A 19,791-nucleotide genomic window follows, 5' to 3' on the forward strand; every position below is an offset into this window, starting at 1 on the left:
TTTGGGGTGCAGTGAACAACATCCTTTTTGGGGTGCAGTGAACACAATCTTTTTGGGGTGCAGTGAACAAAATCCTTTGTGGGGTGCAGTGAACACAATCTTTTTGGGGTGCAGTGAACACAATCTTTTTGGGGTGGAGTGAACAACATCCTTTTTGGGGTGCAGTGAACAAAATCCTTTTTGGGGTGCAGTGAACAAAATCATTTTTGGGGTGCAGTGAACACAATCTTTGTGGGGTGCAGTGAACACAATCTTTTTGGGGTGGAGTGAACAACATCCTTTTTGGGGTGCAGTGAACAACATCCTTTTTGGGGTGCAGTGAACACAATCTTTTTGGGGTGCAGTGAACACAATCTTTGTGGGGTACAGTGAACAGAATCTTTGTGGGGTGCAGTGAACACAATCTTTGGGGGGTACAGTGAACACAATCTTTTTGGGGTGCAGTGAACACAATCTTTGTGGGGTGCAGTGAACACAATCTTTTTGGGGTGGAGTGAACAAAATCATTTTTGGGGTGCAGTGAACAACATCCTTTTTGGGGTGCAGTGATCAAAATCCTTTTTGGGGTGCAGTGAACACAATCTTTTTGGGGTGCAGTGAACAAAATCCTTTGTGGGGTGCAGTGAACAGAATCTTTGTGGGGTGCAGTGAACACAATCTTTGGGGGGGTACAGTGAACACAATCTTTTTGGGGTGCAGTGAACACAATCTTTGTGGGGTACAGTGAACAGAATCTTTGTGGGGTGCAGTGAACACAATCTTTGGGGGGTACAGTGAACACAATCTTTTTGGGGTGCAGTGAACACAATCTTTGGGGGGTACAGTGAACACAATCTTTTTGGGGTGCAGTGAACACAATCTTTGTGGGGTGCAGTGAACACAATCTTTGGGGGGGTACAGTGAACACAATCTTTTTGGGGTGCAGTGAACAACATCCTTTTAGGGTGCAGTGAACACAATCTTTGTGGGGTGCAGTGAACAACATCCTTTTAGGGTGCAGTGAACACAATCTTTGTGGGGTACAGTGAACAGAATCTTTGTGGGGTGCAGTGAACACAATCTTTGGGGGGTACAGTGAACACAATCTTTGTGAGGTGCAGTGAACACAATCTTTGTGGGGTGCAGTGAACACAATCATTGTGGGGTGCAGTGAACTCAATCTTTGTGGGGTACAGTGAACACAATCTCATACTTCTGAAGATTTGAGGGTGCTGCCTGTTCCATACTCCCCCTACTCCTCATCTAGCCTTTTAGGGGTACAAACAATAGTAATTGGGGCCTAGTGTGGTTGTGTACGTGTGATATACATACACTTTTTTTGGATCATATTTTCTATTCCGCTATTTAATCAAAAACCTTTGGGGATCAGTTAAATTGGGGGATAGTCTGTGTTGGTACGTGTGAGAGAGATCCACCTTTCCAAGTTGTTGGGGTTCATCTCATACTTCTGAAGGTTTGAGGGTGCTGCCTGTTCCATACTCCCCCTACTCCTAGCCTTTTAGGGGTACAAACAATAGTAATTGGGGCCTAGTGTGGTTGTGTACGTGTGATATACATACACTTTTTTTGGATCATATTTTCTATTCCGCTATTTAATCAAAAACCTTTGGGGATCAGTTAAATTGGGGGATAGTCTGTGTTGGTACGTGTGAGAGAGATCCACCTTTCCAAGTTGTTGGGGTTCATCTCATACTTCTGAAGGTTTGAGGGTGCTGCCTGTTCCATACCCCCCCTACTCCTCATCTAGCCTTTTAGGGGTACAAACAATAGTAATTGGGGCCTAGTGTGGTTGTGTACGTGTGATATACATACACTTTTTTTGGATCATATTTTCTATTCCGCTATTTAATCAAAAACCTTTGGGGATCAGTTAAATTGGGGGATAGTCTGTGTTGGTACGTGTGAGAGAGATCCACCTTTCCAAGTTGTTGGGGTTCATCTCATACTTCTGAAGGTTTGAGGGTGCTGCCTGTTCCATACCCCCCCTACTCCTCATCTAGCCTTTTAGGGGTACAAACAATAGTAATTGGGGCCTAGTGTGGTTGTGTACGTGTGATATACATACACTTTTTTTGGATCATATTTTCTATTCCGCTATTTAATCAAAAACCTTTGGGGATCAGTTAAATTGGGGGATAGTCTGTGTTGGTACGTGTGAGAGAGATCCACCTTTCCAAGTTGTTGGGGTTCATCTCATACTTCTGAAGGTTTGAGGGTGCTGCCTGTTCCATACTCCCCCTACTCCTAGCCTTTTAGGGGTACAAACAATAGTAATTGGGGCCTAGTGTGGTTGTGTACGTGTGATATACATACACTTTTTTTGGATCATATTTTCTATTCCGCTATTTAATCAAAAACCTTTGGGGATCAGTTAAATTGGGGGATAGTCTGTGTTGGTACGTGTGAGAGAGATCCACCTTTCCAAGTTGTTGGGGTTCTTTTCATACTTCTGAAGGTTTGAGGGCGCTGCCTGTTCCATACTCCCCCTACTCCTCATCTAGCCTTTTAGGGGTACAAACAATAGTAATTGGGGCCCAGTGTGGTTGTGTACGTGTGATATACATACACTTTTTTTGGATCATATTTTCTATTCCGCTATTTAATCAAAAACCTTTGGGGATCAGTTAAATTGGGGGATAGTCTGTGTTGGTACGTGTGAGAGAGATCCACCTTTCCAAGTTGTTGGGGTTCATCTCATACTTCTGAAGGTTTGAGGGTGCTGCCTGTTCCATACTCCCCCTACTCCTAGCCTTTTAGGGGTACAAACAATAGTAATTGGGGCCTAGTGTGGTTGTGTACGTGTGATATACATACACTTTTTTTGGATCATATTTTCTATTCCGCTATTTAATCAAAAACCTTTGGGGATCAGTTAAATTGGGGGATAGTCTGTGTTGGTACGTGTGAGAGAGATCCACCTTTCCAAGTTGTTGGGGTTCATCTCATACTTCTGAAGGTTTGAGGGTGCTGCCTGTTCCATACCCCCCCTACTCCTCATCTAGCCTTTTAGGGGTACAAACAATAGTAATTGGGGCCTAGTGTGGTTGTGTACGTGTGATATACATACACTTTTTTTGGATCATATTTTCTATTCCGCTATTTAATCAAAAACCTTTGGGGATCAGTTAAATTGGGGGATAGTCTGTGTTGGTACGTGTGAGAGAGATCCACCTTTCCAAGTTGTTGGGGTTCATCTCATACTTCTGAAGGTTTGAGGGTGCTGCCTGTTCCATACTCCCCCTACTCCTCATCTAGCCTTTTAGGGGTACAAACAATAGTAATTGGGGCCCAGTGTGGTTGTGTACGTGTGATATACATACACTTTTTTTGGATCATATTTTCTATTCCGCTATTTAATCAAAAACCTTTGGGGATCAGTTAAATTGGGGGATAGTCTGTGTTGGTACGTGTGAGAGAGATCCACCTTTCCAAGTTGTTGGGGTTCATCTCATACTTCTGAAGGTTTGAGGGTGCTGCCTGTTCCATACTCCCCCTACTCCTAGCCTTTTAGGGGTACAAACAATAGTAATTGGGGCCTAGTGTGGTTGTGTACGTGTGATATACATACACTTTTTTTGGATCATATTTTCTATTCCGCTATTTAATCAAAAACCTTTGGGGATCAGTTAAATTGGGGGATAGTCTGTGTTGGTACGTGTGAGAGAGATCCACCTTTCCAAGTTGTTGGGGTTCATCTCATACTTCTGAAGGTTTGAGGGTGCTGCCTGTTCCATACCCCCCCTACTCCTCATCTAGCCTTTTAGGGGTACAAACAATAGTAATTGGGGCCTAGTGTGGTTGTGTACGTGTGATATACATACACTTTTTTTGGATCATATTTTCTATTCCGCTATTTAATCAAAAACCTTTGGGGATCAGTTAAATTGGGGGATAGTCTGTGTTGGTACGTGTGAGAGAGATCCACCTTTCCAAGTTGTTGGGGTTCATCTCATACTTCTGAAGGTTTGAGGGTGCTGCCTGTTCCATACTCCCCCTACTCCTCATCTAGCCTTTTAGGGGTACAAACAATAGTAATTGGGGCCCAGTGTGGTTGTGTACGTGTGATATACATACACTTTTTTTGGATCATATTTTCTATTCCGCTATTTAATTTAACTGGGCCTCCATGCGAGACCTGTGTGCCTTGTTGCGCTGTTTTGAGTACTCCACCAACATGGCCAGTGGCAATGACGCCGTTCTCAGCTTAACTATCCCACTTCTATGCCTCCTTGAAAAAACAATTCGGGCGATGATGGAAGAGGATGTGGCACAGGATGAGGAGGAGGAGGAGGATGAAGAGGTAACATTTCCAAGGCTTTCAGGGCAGTCATTCGCAAGGGGCTCCGAGGGTGGGTTCCTGCACACGCAAACGCCAGGGACGCAATTGTCCAGCAGGGGCACAGTTCTGGAGGATGAGGAGGATGAGGAGGAGGAGGAGCTGGAGGAGGAGATGGAACCATGTTCACAGCAGGGTGGCACCCAGGCCAGCTCATGGCCATCACTGGTGCGTGGCTGGGGGGATACAGAGGACACGGACGATACACCTCCCACAGAGGACAGCCTTTCGTTGCCTCTGGGCAGCCTGGCACACATGAGCGATTACATGCTGCAGTGTCTCCACAACGACCGCCGAGTTGCCCACATTCTAACTTGTGCTGATTACTGGGTGGCCACGCTGCTGGATCCCCGTTACAAGGACAACGTACCGTCCTTAATTCACTCACTGGAGCGTGATCGCAAGATGCGCGAGTACAAGCGCACGCTGGTAGACGCCATGCTGCTGGCATTCCCATCTGACAGCGGGGCCACAGTGGAAGCACAAGGCAGAGGAGGAGAAGGAGGAGGTCGCCAACGCAACCAGGGCACCGCCAGCACCTCAGAAGGCAGGGTTAGCATGGCCGAAATGTGGAAAAGCTTTGTCAGCACGCCACAACAAACAGCAGCACCAGCAGCTCAGATGGAACGTCTTAGCAGGAGGCAGCATTTTACCAACATGGTGGAGCAGTATGTGTGCACACGCCTACATGTAGTGAATGACGGGTCTGCCCCCTTCAACTTCTGGGTCTCCAAATTGGGCACATGGCCTGAGCTTGCCCTTTACGCCTTGGAGGTGCTGGCGTGCCCTGCAGCCAGTGTATTATCTGAACGGGTATTTAGCACGGCTGGGGGCGTTATAACAGACAAGCGCAGCCGCCTGTCCAGAGACAATGTGGACAAGCTCACGTTCATTAAAATGAACCAGGCATGGATCCCACGGGACTTTTCCGTACCTTATGCAGAATAGCAATGGATACCGACCTTACCCACCCATTGTTCCATTTTTGCTCTTTCTCACTCTTTTGGGGTGTACCCTCATTTAAAATTTTTGAAAAGAAGCAGTGTTGGCTACCTCGTCCTCCTCCTCAGGGCCAGATTAATGTAGGGGCTATTGGAGCTGCAGCTCCAGGCCCCTACCTTTTATATAGGCCCCGGGTTGGCCATATTCACTGTTACCGCTCTTCTGTCACTTGTAAACACAGAAGTCTGGCTTCTATGCTCGCTTCCCCAGGCAGCACCCTCAGAACCTCCCCACACAGCGTGAAGGCCGGACAAGGAGGGACAGTTGGCGATGCATGGATGTGTTTATGGGCTTCAGAGACAGCATCCCATGTTGAATTAGGCATGCATGGCTGCACCCTTCCTCCTCTGGGTGCATGGCAAGGCACGGCCCTTAAGGCCCTTCAAAATCCTCAGCACCAAGCCCATGATGCTGTTAATCCGGCCCTGGTCCTCCTCCACCGCCGCTTCCACCTACACCGCCCATAGGTGTGCGCAGCCTATTGCATTAAGGTGTGCACCCCAAAGTTGAAATACACATGCATGTGTTTGCCAGCAGGGAGAGTAATGTATCGGGGCCATGTACCTGTAGGCAAGGAGAAATAGAGCAGAGCAGGTCCCAGGGAGATCTTTCCCATCTCCTCACTGGCAATGCTATGTGCCCTAGGTGATTAGGGTGTGCCCAGGCACACCCAGCACACCCTGTGCGCACGCCTATGTCACCGCCACATCCACCACCACCTCAACCTCCCTCCTACTCCATATGGGCCTCGTCCTTCAGAGATGAAGAAGAACATTGTTTTATTTTTCTGTTTTTTTTTTTTGTTGTTTTAAGTTATTTCCCTATCCACATTTGTTTGCAGAGCACTTGCCATGCTCTTAATTACGTTTTGCTGCCATTTGCAGCACTCTAGCCCTTTCCTTTGGTGTTTTAGAGCCATTTTAGTGCCTTAAAGTTCGGGTCCCCATTGACTTCAATGGGGTTCGGTGTCCGGGAAAAGTTCGGTAAAAGTCCGGGACACGGACCCGGACTTTTTTTTAAAGTTCGGCCGAACCCGTCGAACACGGACATCTAGGTGTCCGCTCAACCCTAGTCCTGAGATAAGAGGAGCAGATCGTCCAGGTAATGATATAATCTGATGCCTTCCACTCTGATCAATGCCACCACTGCCAGCAAGACTTTTGAGAATGTGCTCGGCGACGTGGAGAGTCCAAAGGGAAGGCAAACAAACTGGAAGTGACTTTCTCCTATGGCGAAGCGAAGAAATCGCTGAAGGTTTTCTGCGATGGGAACATGAAAGTACGCGTCTTTCAGGTCTATAGATATTAGCCAGTCTTTCGGCTGCACTGAGAGTTGGATTGTTTGGAGAGACTCCATCATGAACCTTTCTCTGAGAATATACCGATTTAGATGTGTTAGGTCTATGACGGGTCTCCAAGAGCCGTTCTTCCGTACCATAAACAGAGGGGAGTAGATTCCTTGACCCCTTTCGATGTCTGGAATGGGAATCGCTGCACCTTGGAGTAGCAGAGACTCTATGTAGGAGAACAGAATCCGTTTCTTTTCTTCTGAGGCAGGGATGGAGGTTGGGACAAACCTGAGCCTCGGGGTGCGACTGAAAGTCCAAGAGTGACCGACCGAAACTGTGTCGACCTCCCAAGCGTCTCGAACCGAGGCCGCCCAGACATGCCAAAAGTGGAACAGACGGGCCCCTACCTGGCATGCCTGAGCGGGCCCACCCTCAAAACGACTTAGTGGCCTCCCAATCACCAAACGAATCACTCTTGGATGGCTTCTGAAATGAGGACTGTCTAGACTTCCAGCCTCTATTATAGCTTTGCCTGGCTTGTAGCTGCGTGCGTCTCTGGAACGGCCAGCGCTTTGCTTCCTAGGAGGAGCTCTCTTGAAGTTACTTTGGCGCCCGTCCTGAGGGAGGAACCCCGACCTACCGCCAGTGGCCTTAGAGATGGCACTCTCCAATTTATTGCCAAAAAGGGAAGATCCCTCAAATGGTATCCGACACCATATTTGTTTTGAAGCGGCATCAGCTACCCAAGGCCGAAGCCAAAGCGCCCGTTTGGCGGTGACAGAAGATAGCATCACACGGGCCAAAAGACGGATCATGTCAATAGAGGCCTCCCCCAGGAAGGCGGAAGCCATCTTTAACTCTTGGATAGGAGAGCTCTTGGCTACATCTTCAGAGACATTCTTGAGAGTCTCCTCAATATCTTCAGACCAGATCTCCATAGCTTTAGATGTAGCAGCTAGAGCTAAGGCTGGCTTGCAGGCCATGCCTGCTTTGAGATAGACTCGCTTCAGGTCAGAGTCAATTCTCCTTTCCAATGGATCTTTAAAGGAGGCTGTATCCTCCAGAGGGAGAGTCACATGCTTTACGAGTCTCATCACTGCAGCATCAACGAGTGGAGGAGATTCAAGATGTTTAACCTCTTCTTGTTTGAAAGGATATAGTTTTGCCATCTTGGAAAACATAGAATTTTTCCTCTCCACCTTGCCCCACTCCTCAGTGATTATTTCCCCTAGTTCTCCTGGGAATGAAAAATTGAGACGTTCTTTATTCAATTGTTTAAAAAAAAAATTCTGTTTTGGAGGGGGAACTGTTGACTCCTCCCACTCAAGGGCTTCCCTTACAGCCTTCACCAAAGGGGGAACAAGCCCAAAGTTAAAGCCTGCACAGGGATCATCCGAATCAGAACCACTGTCTGATAGAAGGAGGGAAGGACGACTTGGTTAGGAAGAATGCAGAAAATCCTGGCCTTGCGATTCCACATCTGGAGAACGTGGCTGTGCACAAGTTATATTTTGGTGAGAGACTCCCAAATCTTTTAAAGAGTCCTTCAGAACCCGTTTTACCACTGACTCCAAATGCTGATCTGAGTTCTGTCTTTCCCCTGCGGCTTGAGCATAGCAATGGTCGCAGAGAGACTTTCCATCTGGGACCCGCTGAATACACCCCCAGCATTTATTTTTACGGGGTTGACCTGAGCGACCGTGGCCTTTGGAAGGGGATGACCTCTCTTTCCCACGGTGCCTAGAGCTGGAAGGGGATTTGCTCCTCGATCTGGACGAGGAATGCTGGTGCTGCGACTTGGATTGATGATCTTCCTTGCGGGCATTATGCTGCAGATCGCATCTGGAAGAACTAAAAACACAAATGATAAGAAGATAGCAAGGGAAACATAAGATCCATGATACCTCCCACCAAAAGCTACCCCACTAAAATACCTGCCATGAGCGTGCTGATCACTTAGGGGCGGTGATGACTCCATACTGGCTGAAGCGATTCGCTGGAGACAGAAGGAGATAGACATAGTTATTTGTGCTTAAGCTGCCAAGGGGGGGGCGGGGGAGGTAAAAATCCAATCACTAACCTGTTAGTATAGGAATCTGGACGCCGGGAAAGCCTGCTGCCAACAGAAATGACATTCCCAGTTTGCAGAGGCAATTTCCCATTTAAATCTAGCGCCAAAATGACGTCATCGCCAAACGCGGCAACTGCGCATGCGCAAAGTGGCCGCTGAGTGCGGTACTGCGCATGTGCTAACCAAGCCTCGCTTTCGGACCCGGCTGCGCATGCGCAGAAGACCACAACACCGGCGATCGTGACACAGGAAGCGCCGAAAACCGGACAGGAAGGACACCCAACCCCCTCTGCAGCAAATATGAGGCACAAGGTACAGGAAAACACACTAGCACCAGGGAGAAACAATTCATTGGAAAGTAAAGAGTACTTGCGGTTTCAGTTCAGACACGGTCAGGCGCAGTACACCGGGCTTCGGGCAACACAGGACCACCCGCAGCAGCATGGGCTTTTGGTCACCAGATGAATCTTCGGTTGCCCCCTCCATACCCGGCTAATAGCAAGGGCTTATCGGAGGCAGGACCATGTTGAACCAAATCCACAATCCGAAAAAAGTTCAAACAAAGGATAGGAAACACACAGGTATGTGCAACCTGAGGAGGACAAAAAAGGAACATGGATGCTGAAAAGGAGCAAAGATTTATGGGAGTGGGGTCCTATAGGGTAGGAGAGGAGGCGGGCCTACCTGAACGTATGCTGCCATGGAGTCTGTCAGGAAATTGAGTTTGACACCCCTGTGCTAGTCCATCTAACACTTCCCTCTCCCCAGACTGACAATACTGCTATCCAAAAGGTGTCTCTGTTGCTCCTTCTTTCAGTGTATAGGCACCCTAATACAGGAGATGTGTTACTGGCCAGATCACCAGGTGAAAACAAAGGGAGAAAAACTGGGAAAAAAAAGAAAACGAATGCAGCCAACACATCTAATGATTGGTAAGCTGCAATATACTACATTCTTTGGTTCTGGTTTTGGGTTTAATACTTCTTTAGGTGCGGATATGAACAGATCTGAGAGAGATGGAATGGGTGGCAGTGGGCAGTGGGGTATTGTTTTCATCTCTTATCAGTCTCTCATCTTTCCCACAGGGTGCCGGCTTCCCATGTCCCAGGGAGGGATGCCCAATGATGGGACATTATGCCGAGAAGTATTTTGAAATCACATCAGCCTCTCAGATATTTTACTTAAACACCGGAAATGCTACAAAGTTTTCCCGTAAGTTTCACAAGGATTACTTTCTTTGCCAGCCCTTTATGATGCCAATCTCTATGTATTTTACGCATTGTGGTAATCATAATGTAACCTAAATGTAATGGAGATCTACAAATAATACAACAATTATAATTATATTTCTGTTGGCATGTGGAGGGATACATCTCTAAGTCCTCTTTTACGACTTGCCTTTTCTGGCACGTTTTGTTTACATGTAATAATCAGTATTTCCTGCTAGAAAACTTCTTAGAACCCCCAAACATTATATATTTTTTAAAGCAGAGGCCCTAGAGCCAAATGCGGCCCCCCAGGCCATTTCATGCGGCCCTCGCACCTCTCCTGCAGCTGCCAGCACCCCTCCTGTCTCTGCCCCCACCTTGTCTCAACAGTCCACAGCAGAGAGGAGGACAGAACTCCTTCTACAGATCATGCACCTCTCTGTGCAGCCGCAATACCACCTTGCCTCCGCCTCCCCTGATCTCAGCATTCAGCAGACGCTGGAGGCTGACTCCAGCCCTCCTCTGGTCCTCCTCCAGACCCAGCACTATCTTCTTCCTACACTGAACAAAATTATAAACGCAACACTTTTGTTTTTGCCCCAATTTTTCATGAGTTGAACTCAAAGATCCAATTTAAATGCGGGCCGTATGAGCATTATGGTTGCCCTCAAAGGGCTGGTTATATCTGTAAGATTAGATGTCCAGGGCACACCACTCCCCCTTACACCCTAACATGAGATGTCAAGAGTTCCCCACCATCACAAGCCAAGGGTCACCTTCTTCCTGGCAGCAGCACAAGGTAAAGGGGTGGATTGTGATGTAAGGAAGGGTGGTTGACACTTGACTTCTGATGGTGGGGGGGGGGCTCTTGACATCTCATGTAAGGGTGTAAGGGGAGGTGGGGTGCCCTAGACATCTAATCTTACAGATATAACTGGCCCTTTGAGGGCAACCATAATGCTGATACAGCCCAAAAATTGAGTTTGACACCCCTGCCCTAGAGAATAAATTGGTGGGTTTTGCAATTTTTTAAGTTTACAAGTTCTTTTACAAAAGAATTTATTAATATTCAATCCAACATATAGGGTCCTTTCACACGGCCGCTCCGTGTGAAAGGTCCGCTGCGGGACTTTTTTTTTTTCCACGGAGCGGATGACATTTCTGTCATCCGCTCCGTGTGCCCGCATATCATCCTATCTGTTTGCGGATGATATGCGGACATAATGTAAGTATATGGCACTGCGGATTTCAGCGGATGACACCGCTGACATCCGATTTTCCTTCCTTTCCGTTTTTTACACGGAAGAAAAAATGGGGTTCTGTTCCATTCGAAAAAACGGAACAGAACTGAAAGGAGGAAAATCGGATGTCAGCGGATTGTATTCCGCTGACATCCGCAATGCCATTCACTTACATTATGTCCGCAAATCATCCGCAAACGGATGGGATGATTTGCGGACACACGGAGCGGCCGTGTGAAAGGACCCATAAGGTCAGCAATTAGATGGTTACATTGTGTAATGAACAAACATAAAGCAAAAAAAAAATAATAATAGTAAAAAGGAAACATATGCCAGAAGATTATGCATGTTCCATGCATGATGTCCCTGGTAACAAAGAAAAAAAAAAAAAAAGTCTAAAAGTAGCTTTTCATGGTATCCTAGGGGATCATATGATACCTGCAAACAAAAATGTCCATGCATAGAACCTAACATATCTAAACAAAAGCTTTTGTAATCAAGAGTCTTCCTATTGGGGTGAATGCAATGTGAGAAAAAAAAAATATGGAAAAACAAAATGTTATCAATATAAGCATCCCAATCAGAACAATACCTGGCAGCCTTATAGACACACAGGCATAACGGACAGAAAAAAAGAAAGGAGAATATAGAAAAGCGAGGGAAACCTCTTAGGAGAAAAGAGAATGAGGAGAAAAGAAAAAGAGGGGAAGAGTCCACGGGGTGTGCACCGAAGGAGCGTTAAATCGAGAGGAGCGTACTGTCAAACCGAGAAGACTGGGTATATTTAATCCACGGTTGCCAAACTTCGAAGACATTTGTCGTGTGTATTCCAAGAGAATGGCCATGGGCCATCAACTTCTCATTCACGATTTCTGACCTCCCAAGTTACAAGTTTTCAAACGCAATTTGTTTTGGAAAAAATATACTTTTTCACATTTTAATGTAAAACAACCAAATACATAACCCAATTTTTTTGTTAAATATAAAAGATGATGTCACACCGAGTAAATAGATACCGAACACTTTAAAATTGCAAGTGAAACAAAAAAAGTCCTGGATGGCCACACTCCAGATGCAACACCTTTATTGTGTATAAAAAAACTACGGTGTGAAAAGCTGACGCATTTCACACCACGTCTGGTGCTTTAATATCACTTTAAAAGCATTTGATTGGTATATTTTAAAAATAGTGTAATTTACTTCCAAGTGACATCATTGCTTCCCAGTTACTATATCATAGAACCCAACAAAGCTGATCCGGTCTTTGTTGGACTCTATGATCAGCCGGCTGGTTGATGGAGACTTCTGGTTGGGGGCGGGAGTCCCATCCCGCTATTTGTTAAAACAATCCAGCAGCTAGTTTGCCACTAGGATTGCTTTTACAAACAGCTGAGCGCCAGCTATAAAAAATAGTACTAGGATGATGCAAGCACCATCCTGGTGTAACAACTGAAACTCTGGTACACCGCTGGAGCTGAAATTCAGGGAGGGAAATGATGAACTTAAATCAGAGATGGAGCAGCTATGGAAACCTTCTTTCAAAATGTAATCATTCTAAAGTGACCAAAACGTCTATGGGCGATGAAAGTCCAAAAAGTTGTATGAGTTTTATCAATTTCCCCAAAAATATTGGAGTTTTTAACCAACCAGAAGTGTGCTATCATCTTATCTCATTCAGGCTGGAGATACAAAGTCACCATTCAGACTTCCGGCAGTGTGATTCCTAAAGGTTCCTTATCTCTGGCATTGGAAGGATCTAAAGGAAAGACTCGGGAATACACTATATACAGGTATGTAAATGTTAAACAGTTAGTCTTTGTTGGGTTTTTTTTTCTTTTTTTTTTTTTCAGAAGCTCGAAGAAGTGAAATTATTTGTTTTGCACAAATTAAAGTGTAAACCCAGGAGAAAGTATAATACAGCATACAGATGAATAGTTGTAGTGGCTGCATTAGTTTTCACTTTTTTCAGGTTTTCTTTTTTTATTTCACTTGGTGATCCTGCCAGTAACACACTTCCTGTCTTAGGGTGACAATACTCACAGTACTGTATCAGGAGGAGCATCGGTGTCACCCTAGAACAGGACTATAGAACACATTCCTATCTCCTGTTCTATATAACATGGGGGGGGAGGGGTTCGGTAGTCCTCGTAGAGAGCTGGGAACACAGTGACTGATAAAAGTGCAGCACAGGCAAGGAGCCGAGGAAGTTATCAGTTCACATGATTTTTGGCAGATCAGTAGGTACATTTTTTGCTTTTATCGAACAGATATAATTAAAACATTTTCAATTGTATATTTAAAGTGTAATTAAACCATACATTTTTGCTAGCAGTTACATTAACTGACATAAACACTTACCTTGTCTGCTGCTTCTTTAACTTCTTTTTTTTCTAACAAATATTGAAGCACCACACCACTACTATGAGGTCAATATACAAATGTATTTCAATAAAAGTAAGGGGTACAATCCAAAAACTGGGGCTCTTTTTTTTTTCAGAGCAAAGGTTCAGGAACTCACCCCCCTCCCCTGAGTCACACCTGCCTCCGCCCCCTACCCACCCCCTAGGACCTCCCCTTGTCTCCACCCCTGCACACCTCCTTGCATCCCCCGCTTTAGAGAACAGGGAACCAAGTATATTTGGGGGATATACAGGATCATTTATATGGATTATGTAATTTGTTATTAAAAGAAATTCAGCAAAATGTACAAAACATTAGAAATATCCAGCGCTCCCCATATCCAGCAAAAGGCAGTCCCCAATATCCAGCGAGAGACAGCCCCCCACGTCCTGCAAGAGACAGTCTCTATATCAAAAAATAAAAACATGTGACCACCTATCATGTTTTATTAGGAGAAAAGAAATAGTGAAAAAATGATAATACTAATAGTCCCAATGATCCAATCTCACTCCTTAAAAAGTGCTTTAAATCAGTAATGTGATAATGACATCCAAAGGAAAGGAGTGCTGTGTCCAGACCTCCACCCAGCGATCAACACAAGGCTTACCAGATATTGTTGACTATCCACTATAGATGGTCAAAAAAAGCATGTAATGTCACGGGACACTCTCCTTAGATCCTCAATACCAGTGAACCGTCACAGGCAGAATCGCTGCACACCCCAATGACTGGATACTCCGCAAAGCATGTATTAAGAACAGACAAAGAAATTCCACATAGGGTAACTCCGTATAAACTTTTAATTTATTGAATAAAATAATGTATCACTCACATGTCCTCCAAATAGAAAGCACTTATGTTAAAATCCGTAGATTTATACAGGATAGTTTCCCAGTCGCTTCCAGTATCGAACATCATGATGTCACAACAGGCTCCCCCCAAAGTCCCTATATCCAGTAAGAGACAGTTCCCCATATCAAAAAAAAAATGGTCCCCAATATCCAGCCAAAAGACAGTCCCCCATGTCCAGCCAAAAGACAGCCCCATATCCAACAAGAGACAGGCCCATATTCAGCAAAGAGACAGGCCCATATCCAGCCTAATGACAGGCCCATATCCAACAAGAGACAGGCCCATATCCAGCAAGAGACAGTCCCAAATCCAGCAAAAAGACAGACCCATATCCAGCAAAGAGACAGGCCCATATCCAGCAAGAGACAGGCCCATATCCAGCAAAGAGACAGGCCCATATCCAGCAAAGAGACAGGCCCATATCCAGCAAAGAGACAGGCCCATATCCAGCAAGAGACAGACCCATATCCAGCAAAGAAACAGTCCCATATCTAGCAAGAGACATCTCCCATTTATCCAGCAAGACACAGCCCCATATCCAGCAAGAGACAGTCCCATATCCAGCAAGAAACAGCCCCCATATATCCAGGCAGCATTATCAGACATCCAATATCCTGGCAGCAGCATTAAGAGACAGGCAACCCCATATTAATTCAGCAGAAACACTGACAATGAATTACCAAAATCAATGTACTTAAGGCCCGTACACACGTACCGATCGTCGGCATACAAACGTCGGTGGACGAAGGATCTGCCGATTGTACGCGTGTTAGTATGGTGCCTCCGACAGATGTCTGCGCACAATCCGCGGACAAAAGTCTTTCTTGCAAACATGAAAATATTTGTATGCCGACACCAGAACGGACGATTGTTCGCCTGTCAGTACACAATTCTGCCGACACACAGCTACAAATCCCAACACGCATGATCAAACCAAATGAGTTCCCGGAAGAATTTTCTCTAGTAAACTCAACATTTTATTCAGAAAGAACTTTCGGCTCGCGGAAGTCCAAGAAATAGGTGAAATGCGGAGCACATGCTCATCTTGATAAATGTGAGAAGAAGGAAGATGCTGCTCATAATGCCATACTTTTCTAATAAAAAGGCATGTGTTCTGTTATGATGAAGATAATGTTTGTCTATTCTATCTGTTCTATCAAATTTTAGAATTAAATAATTTGAACTCTTCACCATTATTTTTGTATTTTCACACCAAAGATCTAACTATTGATATGACCCTTTATTCTTTTATGAATTAATGTCTAAAACATATTTTTCAGGTTATGCACAATATTAAACATGTTAACAAATTCAGATAGGCCATTTTTTATTTTAAATTTTCTTTATTTTTTGGATCTCAGCAAAAAAAAAACAAAGCAAACATCAATACTTTCCGTATAATAAACTAAACATAAAAAAGGTCCATTTGGACAAAATTAAACTAGAAACTGGCAAACAGGGGTAAAATAAATAATAGGGGGTTACACAAATTAAAGTTGCTGGTAACTGTAATCAGGTTGCCATGAGGGCAGGTTTGGATCCTGCTGGCCATATTGCCACTGGCCATGTGGCATTTGGCGAGGTGGTGGGTGTTGTGGAGGTGGAGGTGGAGGTGGAGGTGGAGGGCACGGGTGCTCCTGGCATGCGTGGCTGTGCTCAGTAAGTATGCCGTTTTCAGCGTTTTGCAGCACATCCAGAATAATTTTTCTGGCATACTGACACTGCCTGAGGTCCACCTTATCCAGGATTTTGGCAGTCATATTCCCGAAGGACTCATTGGCCTCCGGTTTCCGACGTAGGGCTATGGTGGCCTCCTGGATAAACTCGTCGGTGATGTCATCCACGTGCTTCCTCTTTTGCCTCCGTTTGGCAGGAGGAGGTGGTGGTGGAAAGAGTTCCGCAGGCTCCTCAGGCTCCACAGGCTCCCCAGGCTCCTGGCTGCAACCTGGCTCCTCCTCAGTGACACTTCCCTGTTGATGAAATGAACAATTGATTAGAATGTTATAGTGTATATAAAAATGCATGTTTGTTATATTATTGTGAACAAATAGCAGACTTTACATACAGTGGCATATCTAGGGTCTCCAGTGCCCTTGTTGAGGAGCTGTATTTGGCAACAACCCCCCCCCCCCCCCCCAAGATCAATGTAAAACTGTAACCCACCCCCCCAAAAAAAAATTAAAGGGCATTAAAAGTTTCTAATTTGCCCCTTGTTTGCCCAGTGTAGAGCTCTCTAGTGGGCAATCATTGTCTCAGGTGTGAAAAAGAAAGAGAGGGTTGAGAGATAGAGAGAGGGAGAGAAAGAGGGGGTGTGAGAGAGAGAGGAGGGGGTTGCAGAGAGAGAGGGGCCTGAACTTGCAGAGGACTTGATGTAGGGCATTGAGGGTGAAGCAGTGCAGGGAAACATGAATAAGGAAGCCACCTGCCTTGCTGACCCAGAGTGAGAGACCAGAGACATGGAAGCAAGGATGGATGGATCATTTGCAGGAGCTGTTAGTTTTGTATTAAAAAAGGTTGAGCCAGAGGAATGCTGAGGCTACAGCAGTGTTTCTTAGGACCAGAGGTGTGCTGGGGATGCAGCAGTGTTTGTAAGACCGGAGGGGTGCTGGGGATGCAGTGAGAGGCAGTCTCAGTCTCCTGGTCTTTTGGCTCAGCTGCTCTCAATGTTTTACACCTGCATGAAGCTGCTCTCAATGTTTTACACCTGCATGAAGCAGCTCTCAATGTTTTACACCTGCATGAAGCTGCTCTCAATGTTTTACACCTGCATGAATCCGCCTGCAAACTGGGGGTTCTGGGGTGTGCAGGCTGAGTGGATTGTTAAAATAAACAATAAAACAATGCCAATGTTTTTGTGACCCACCCCCCTTGGCCTGCGCCCCTGGCGGTTGCCTGTCATGCCAACCCCTTGCTATGCCCGTTTACCTAAAGGGTCAATTATGGTTTAGCTTATAATTTTGTTACATGATTACATTTTAGCAGACAATATATTGTGACATGCCATACCTGAGTAAAACTCTCCTCCAGGAAATCCTCATCCTGGCTTGGATCTACCGACACTGAGCCCTCTGCCGAAGTAGAAGGCAGTGTTGAAATTGACGGCCTGGATTCCATGGTGTCTGCCAGGAACCGCATGTTATCAAAGTACCACAGCCGTGGTACATATACATTCCGTGCCCCTGCTCCAGACTGGGTGGACTCCTCTATTTTTTTTAACTCCCGCCTGTAGGCAGTGCGAATACTGTTTATTTTTTTGCGGATATAAGTAAAATTTGCCCCAGGACAGACGGGCTTGTAGAAGGCCACCAAATGTTCCATGGCCTGTTTTCTGAGTTTTCGATTTTTATAATCTGCGGACTTGACTTGCCACAAACAGGGCAGTTGCCTGAACTCATCAATAAAACTTATTAAAAAGTTGTGGGTGGTGAAATTGTCCACCATATTGCAGGACAGTATATGCCTGCAAGACACAAAACAACACAAAACATATTAAAATAGCATGTATTTTGGCACATAATAAAGATATTCCTAATAAAAGCTGTATAGGGCCCAAAACACACACTTTCTATTAAAAGAGTCGTACCTTTGTTTGTGGGGAAAAGTCGTGATTCGCCGCTCGATCGTGCTCCAACTCTCGATATGTCCGCTAGCAAATCGTCGGCCGAACGATCTGGCGTCCTTTAAATACAGCGCAGGCGTCAACTCCTCCTCCAGTGGCGGGCTTGTGCAGGGGTGTGTACGTGCCGAAGATCAGGCCTACATGCGACACTCACACCTGAGGCAGTGGAATAATCATTGTTTAATTAGGAACCATGTCTCAACAATCTGGGAGCTCAATTAGTGGGGGCCGAAGTGATTGGGCCACCCGAAAATCAAGGGCTACACCCATGTCAAAGCCAGAAATGGTGGAGATGGTCTCCATTTTAGAAAAAATGGATTACGATGGAAAGTTGGCAAATTACGATCGGCCCAATGCCAGGAAAGATGGCATCATGGACAAGGTGGTGGCCTGTTTGGTCAAAAAATTCGGTGTCGAGCGATCGAAAGATCAGATTCGGAAACGGTGGTCTGACCTCAAACACCGTGAGCAGGATCAGCTTTCCCAAATCCATCGGATTTTGAAAAAAAGTAAGTTTTATTTTTTCTTTATTTTTTTAATCATGCAATATGTTTTTTATAATTTGGTGTATGTTGTATTAACATGTCTAGATTATAATGTCTATGTAAAAAGTTAGATTACTCATTTTAGTTGTCATGTCGTGATTTGATCGATCTATTGTTGATGTTTTAGTATATGACATTAAAAGTCAGGAAGCCATAGTTAAAAATATATGTATTGTGTTGCAACGAACGTTCTTTCCTGCACGAATCTTCTCAGCAAACATTCCTATTAATCACAGATTATTATTCAAACCTTTAAATAGGAGAAAAACGTAAACTCCGTGCCAAACAATGGGAAAGGAGGAGGAGAGGTTTGGCAGCTCCATCGGCAGTTGTGGAACAAGATGAGGACATGGGCACAGAAGGTGGCACAGATTCCACTAAAGGTAATTGGTTCCTATGCACTGTCAAACATTAATGTACCATATTTTTCGTAGATAACCATGTACATGTCTTCATATTTGTTACTAAAAGAGCTATCAAGCAGGGCACCATGTCCTAACAAATGTACCTCTTGTGACTTTTATGATATGGCCAATGTTTTGTATTATGTAGATGAAGACATTATTCCGGAAATAATCCTGGTGGAGCCAACAAGTGATGAGACACCAGAGCAACAAGAAGGTTGGTAGTCACAGATTTTTGTGTAGTGGTATCATAAAAATATGTGTATTTGCAATGATTGTTTAACCTTATATTCTTGTATTCCCTTACAAATTTACATTGCAGATGTTGCATCATGCCAGGATGTGGCATCCCCAGCCAGGTCAGAAGCCCGATCTCCTGGCAACTTGCCAAGCAGCATGGAAGCCAGTTCCGAAACTGTGGAGGAACCAGGACCAAGTGTCCAAGAGCCAATTGTGTGCCCACGTAGGTTTTTTCAGAATGATTTTTATCAGTGTTATTTTTAGCCTCCAATTTACAACACTAGTTCCCTATGGGAGCCTCTTTATTTGAATGGAAGTCGCACCGTAAGTCGGATCAGGATGCTCTGACTTGCGGGGCCACTTGCGTTGTGAAGATTTTTGAGGGGGAACTACACCCAAAAATTGAACAACCCACCGTGGGTGTCCCCCCAAGTTCACAACCAGGCCTTTTGTGTGTGGTATTGAGTTTGAGGGTATGCCCACAACAAAAAGACAGCGTGGGTTACCCCCAAAACCCCTACCAGACCCTTATACAAGCATGCAGCTTGTCAGGCCAGGAAAGAGAACGAGCAAGCGGACCAAACA

The 19,791-nt window shown here is 45.2% G+C and overlaps 1 protein-coding gene across 1 annotated transcript in view; it reads left to right on the forward strand.

Annotated features, from left to right (window-relative positions):
- LOC309563780 (pancreatic lipase-related protein 2-like) overlaps positions 1–19,791 on the forward strand; it is a 49,597-nt gene that overhangs the window by 17,103 nt on the left and 12,703 nt on the right. The window contains exons 3-4 of the mRNA XM_082268384.1: positions 9,783–9,909; positions 12,825–12,936. Of these exons, the coding sequence (XP_082124510.1) occupies positions 9,783–9,909; positions 12,825–12,936 (239 nt within the window). The remainder of the gene's footprint in view (positions 1–9,782; positions 9,910–12,824; positions 12,937–19,791) is intronic.

This window comes from Pelophylax lessonae (assembly GCF_965119305.1).
Source record: "Pelophylax lessonae genome assembly, chromosome: 9".
In the NCBI taxonomy this organism is placed as follows: Eukaryota; Metazoa; Chordata; class Amphibia; order Anura; family Ranidae; genus Pelophylax; species Pelophylax lessonae.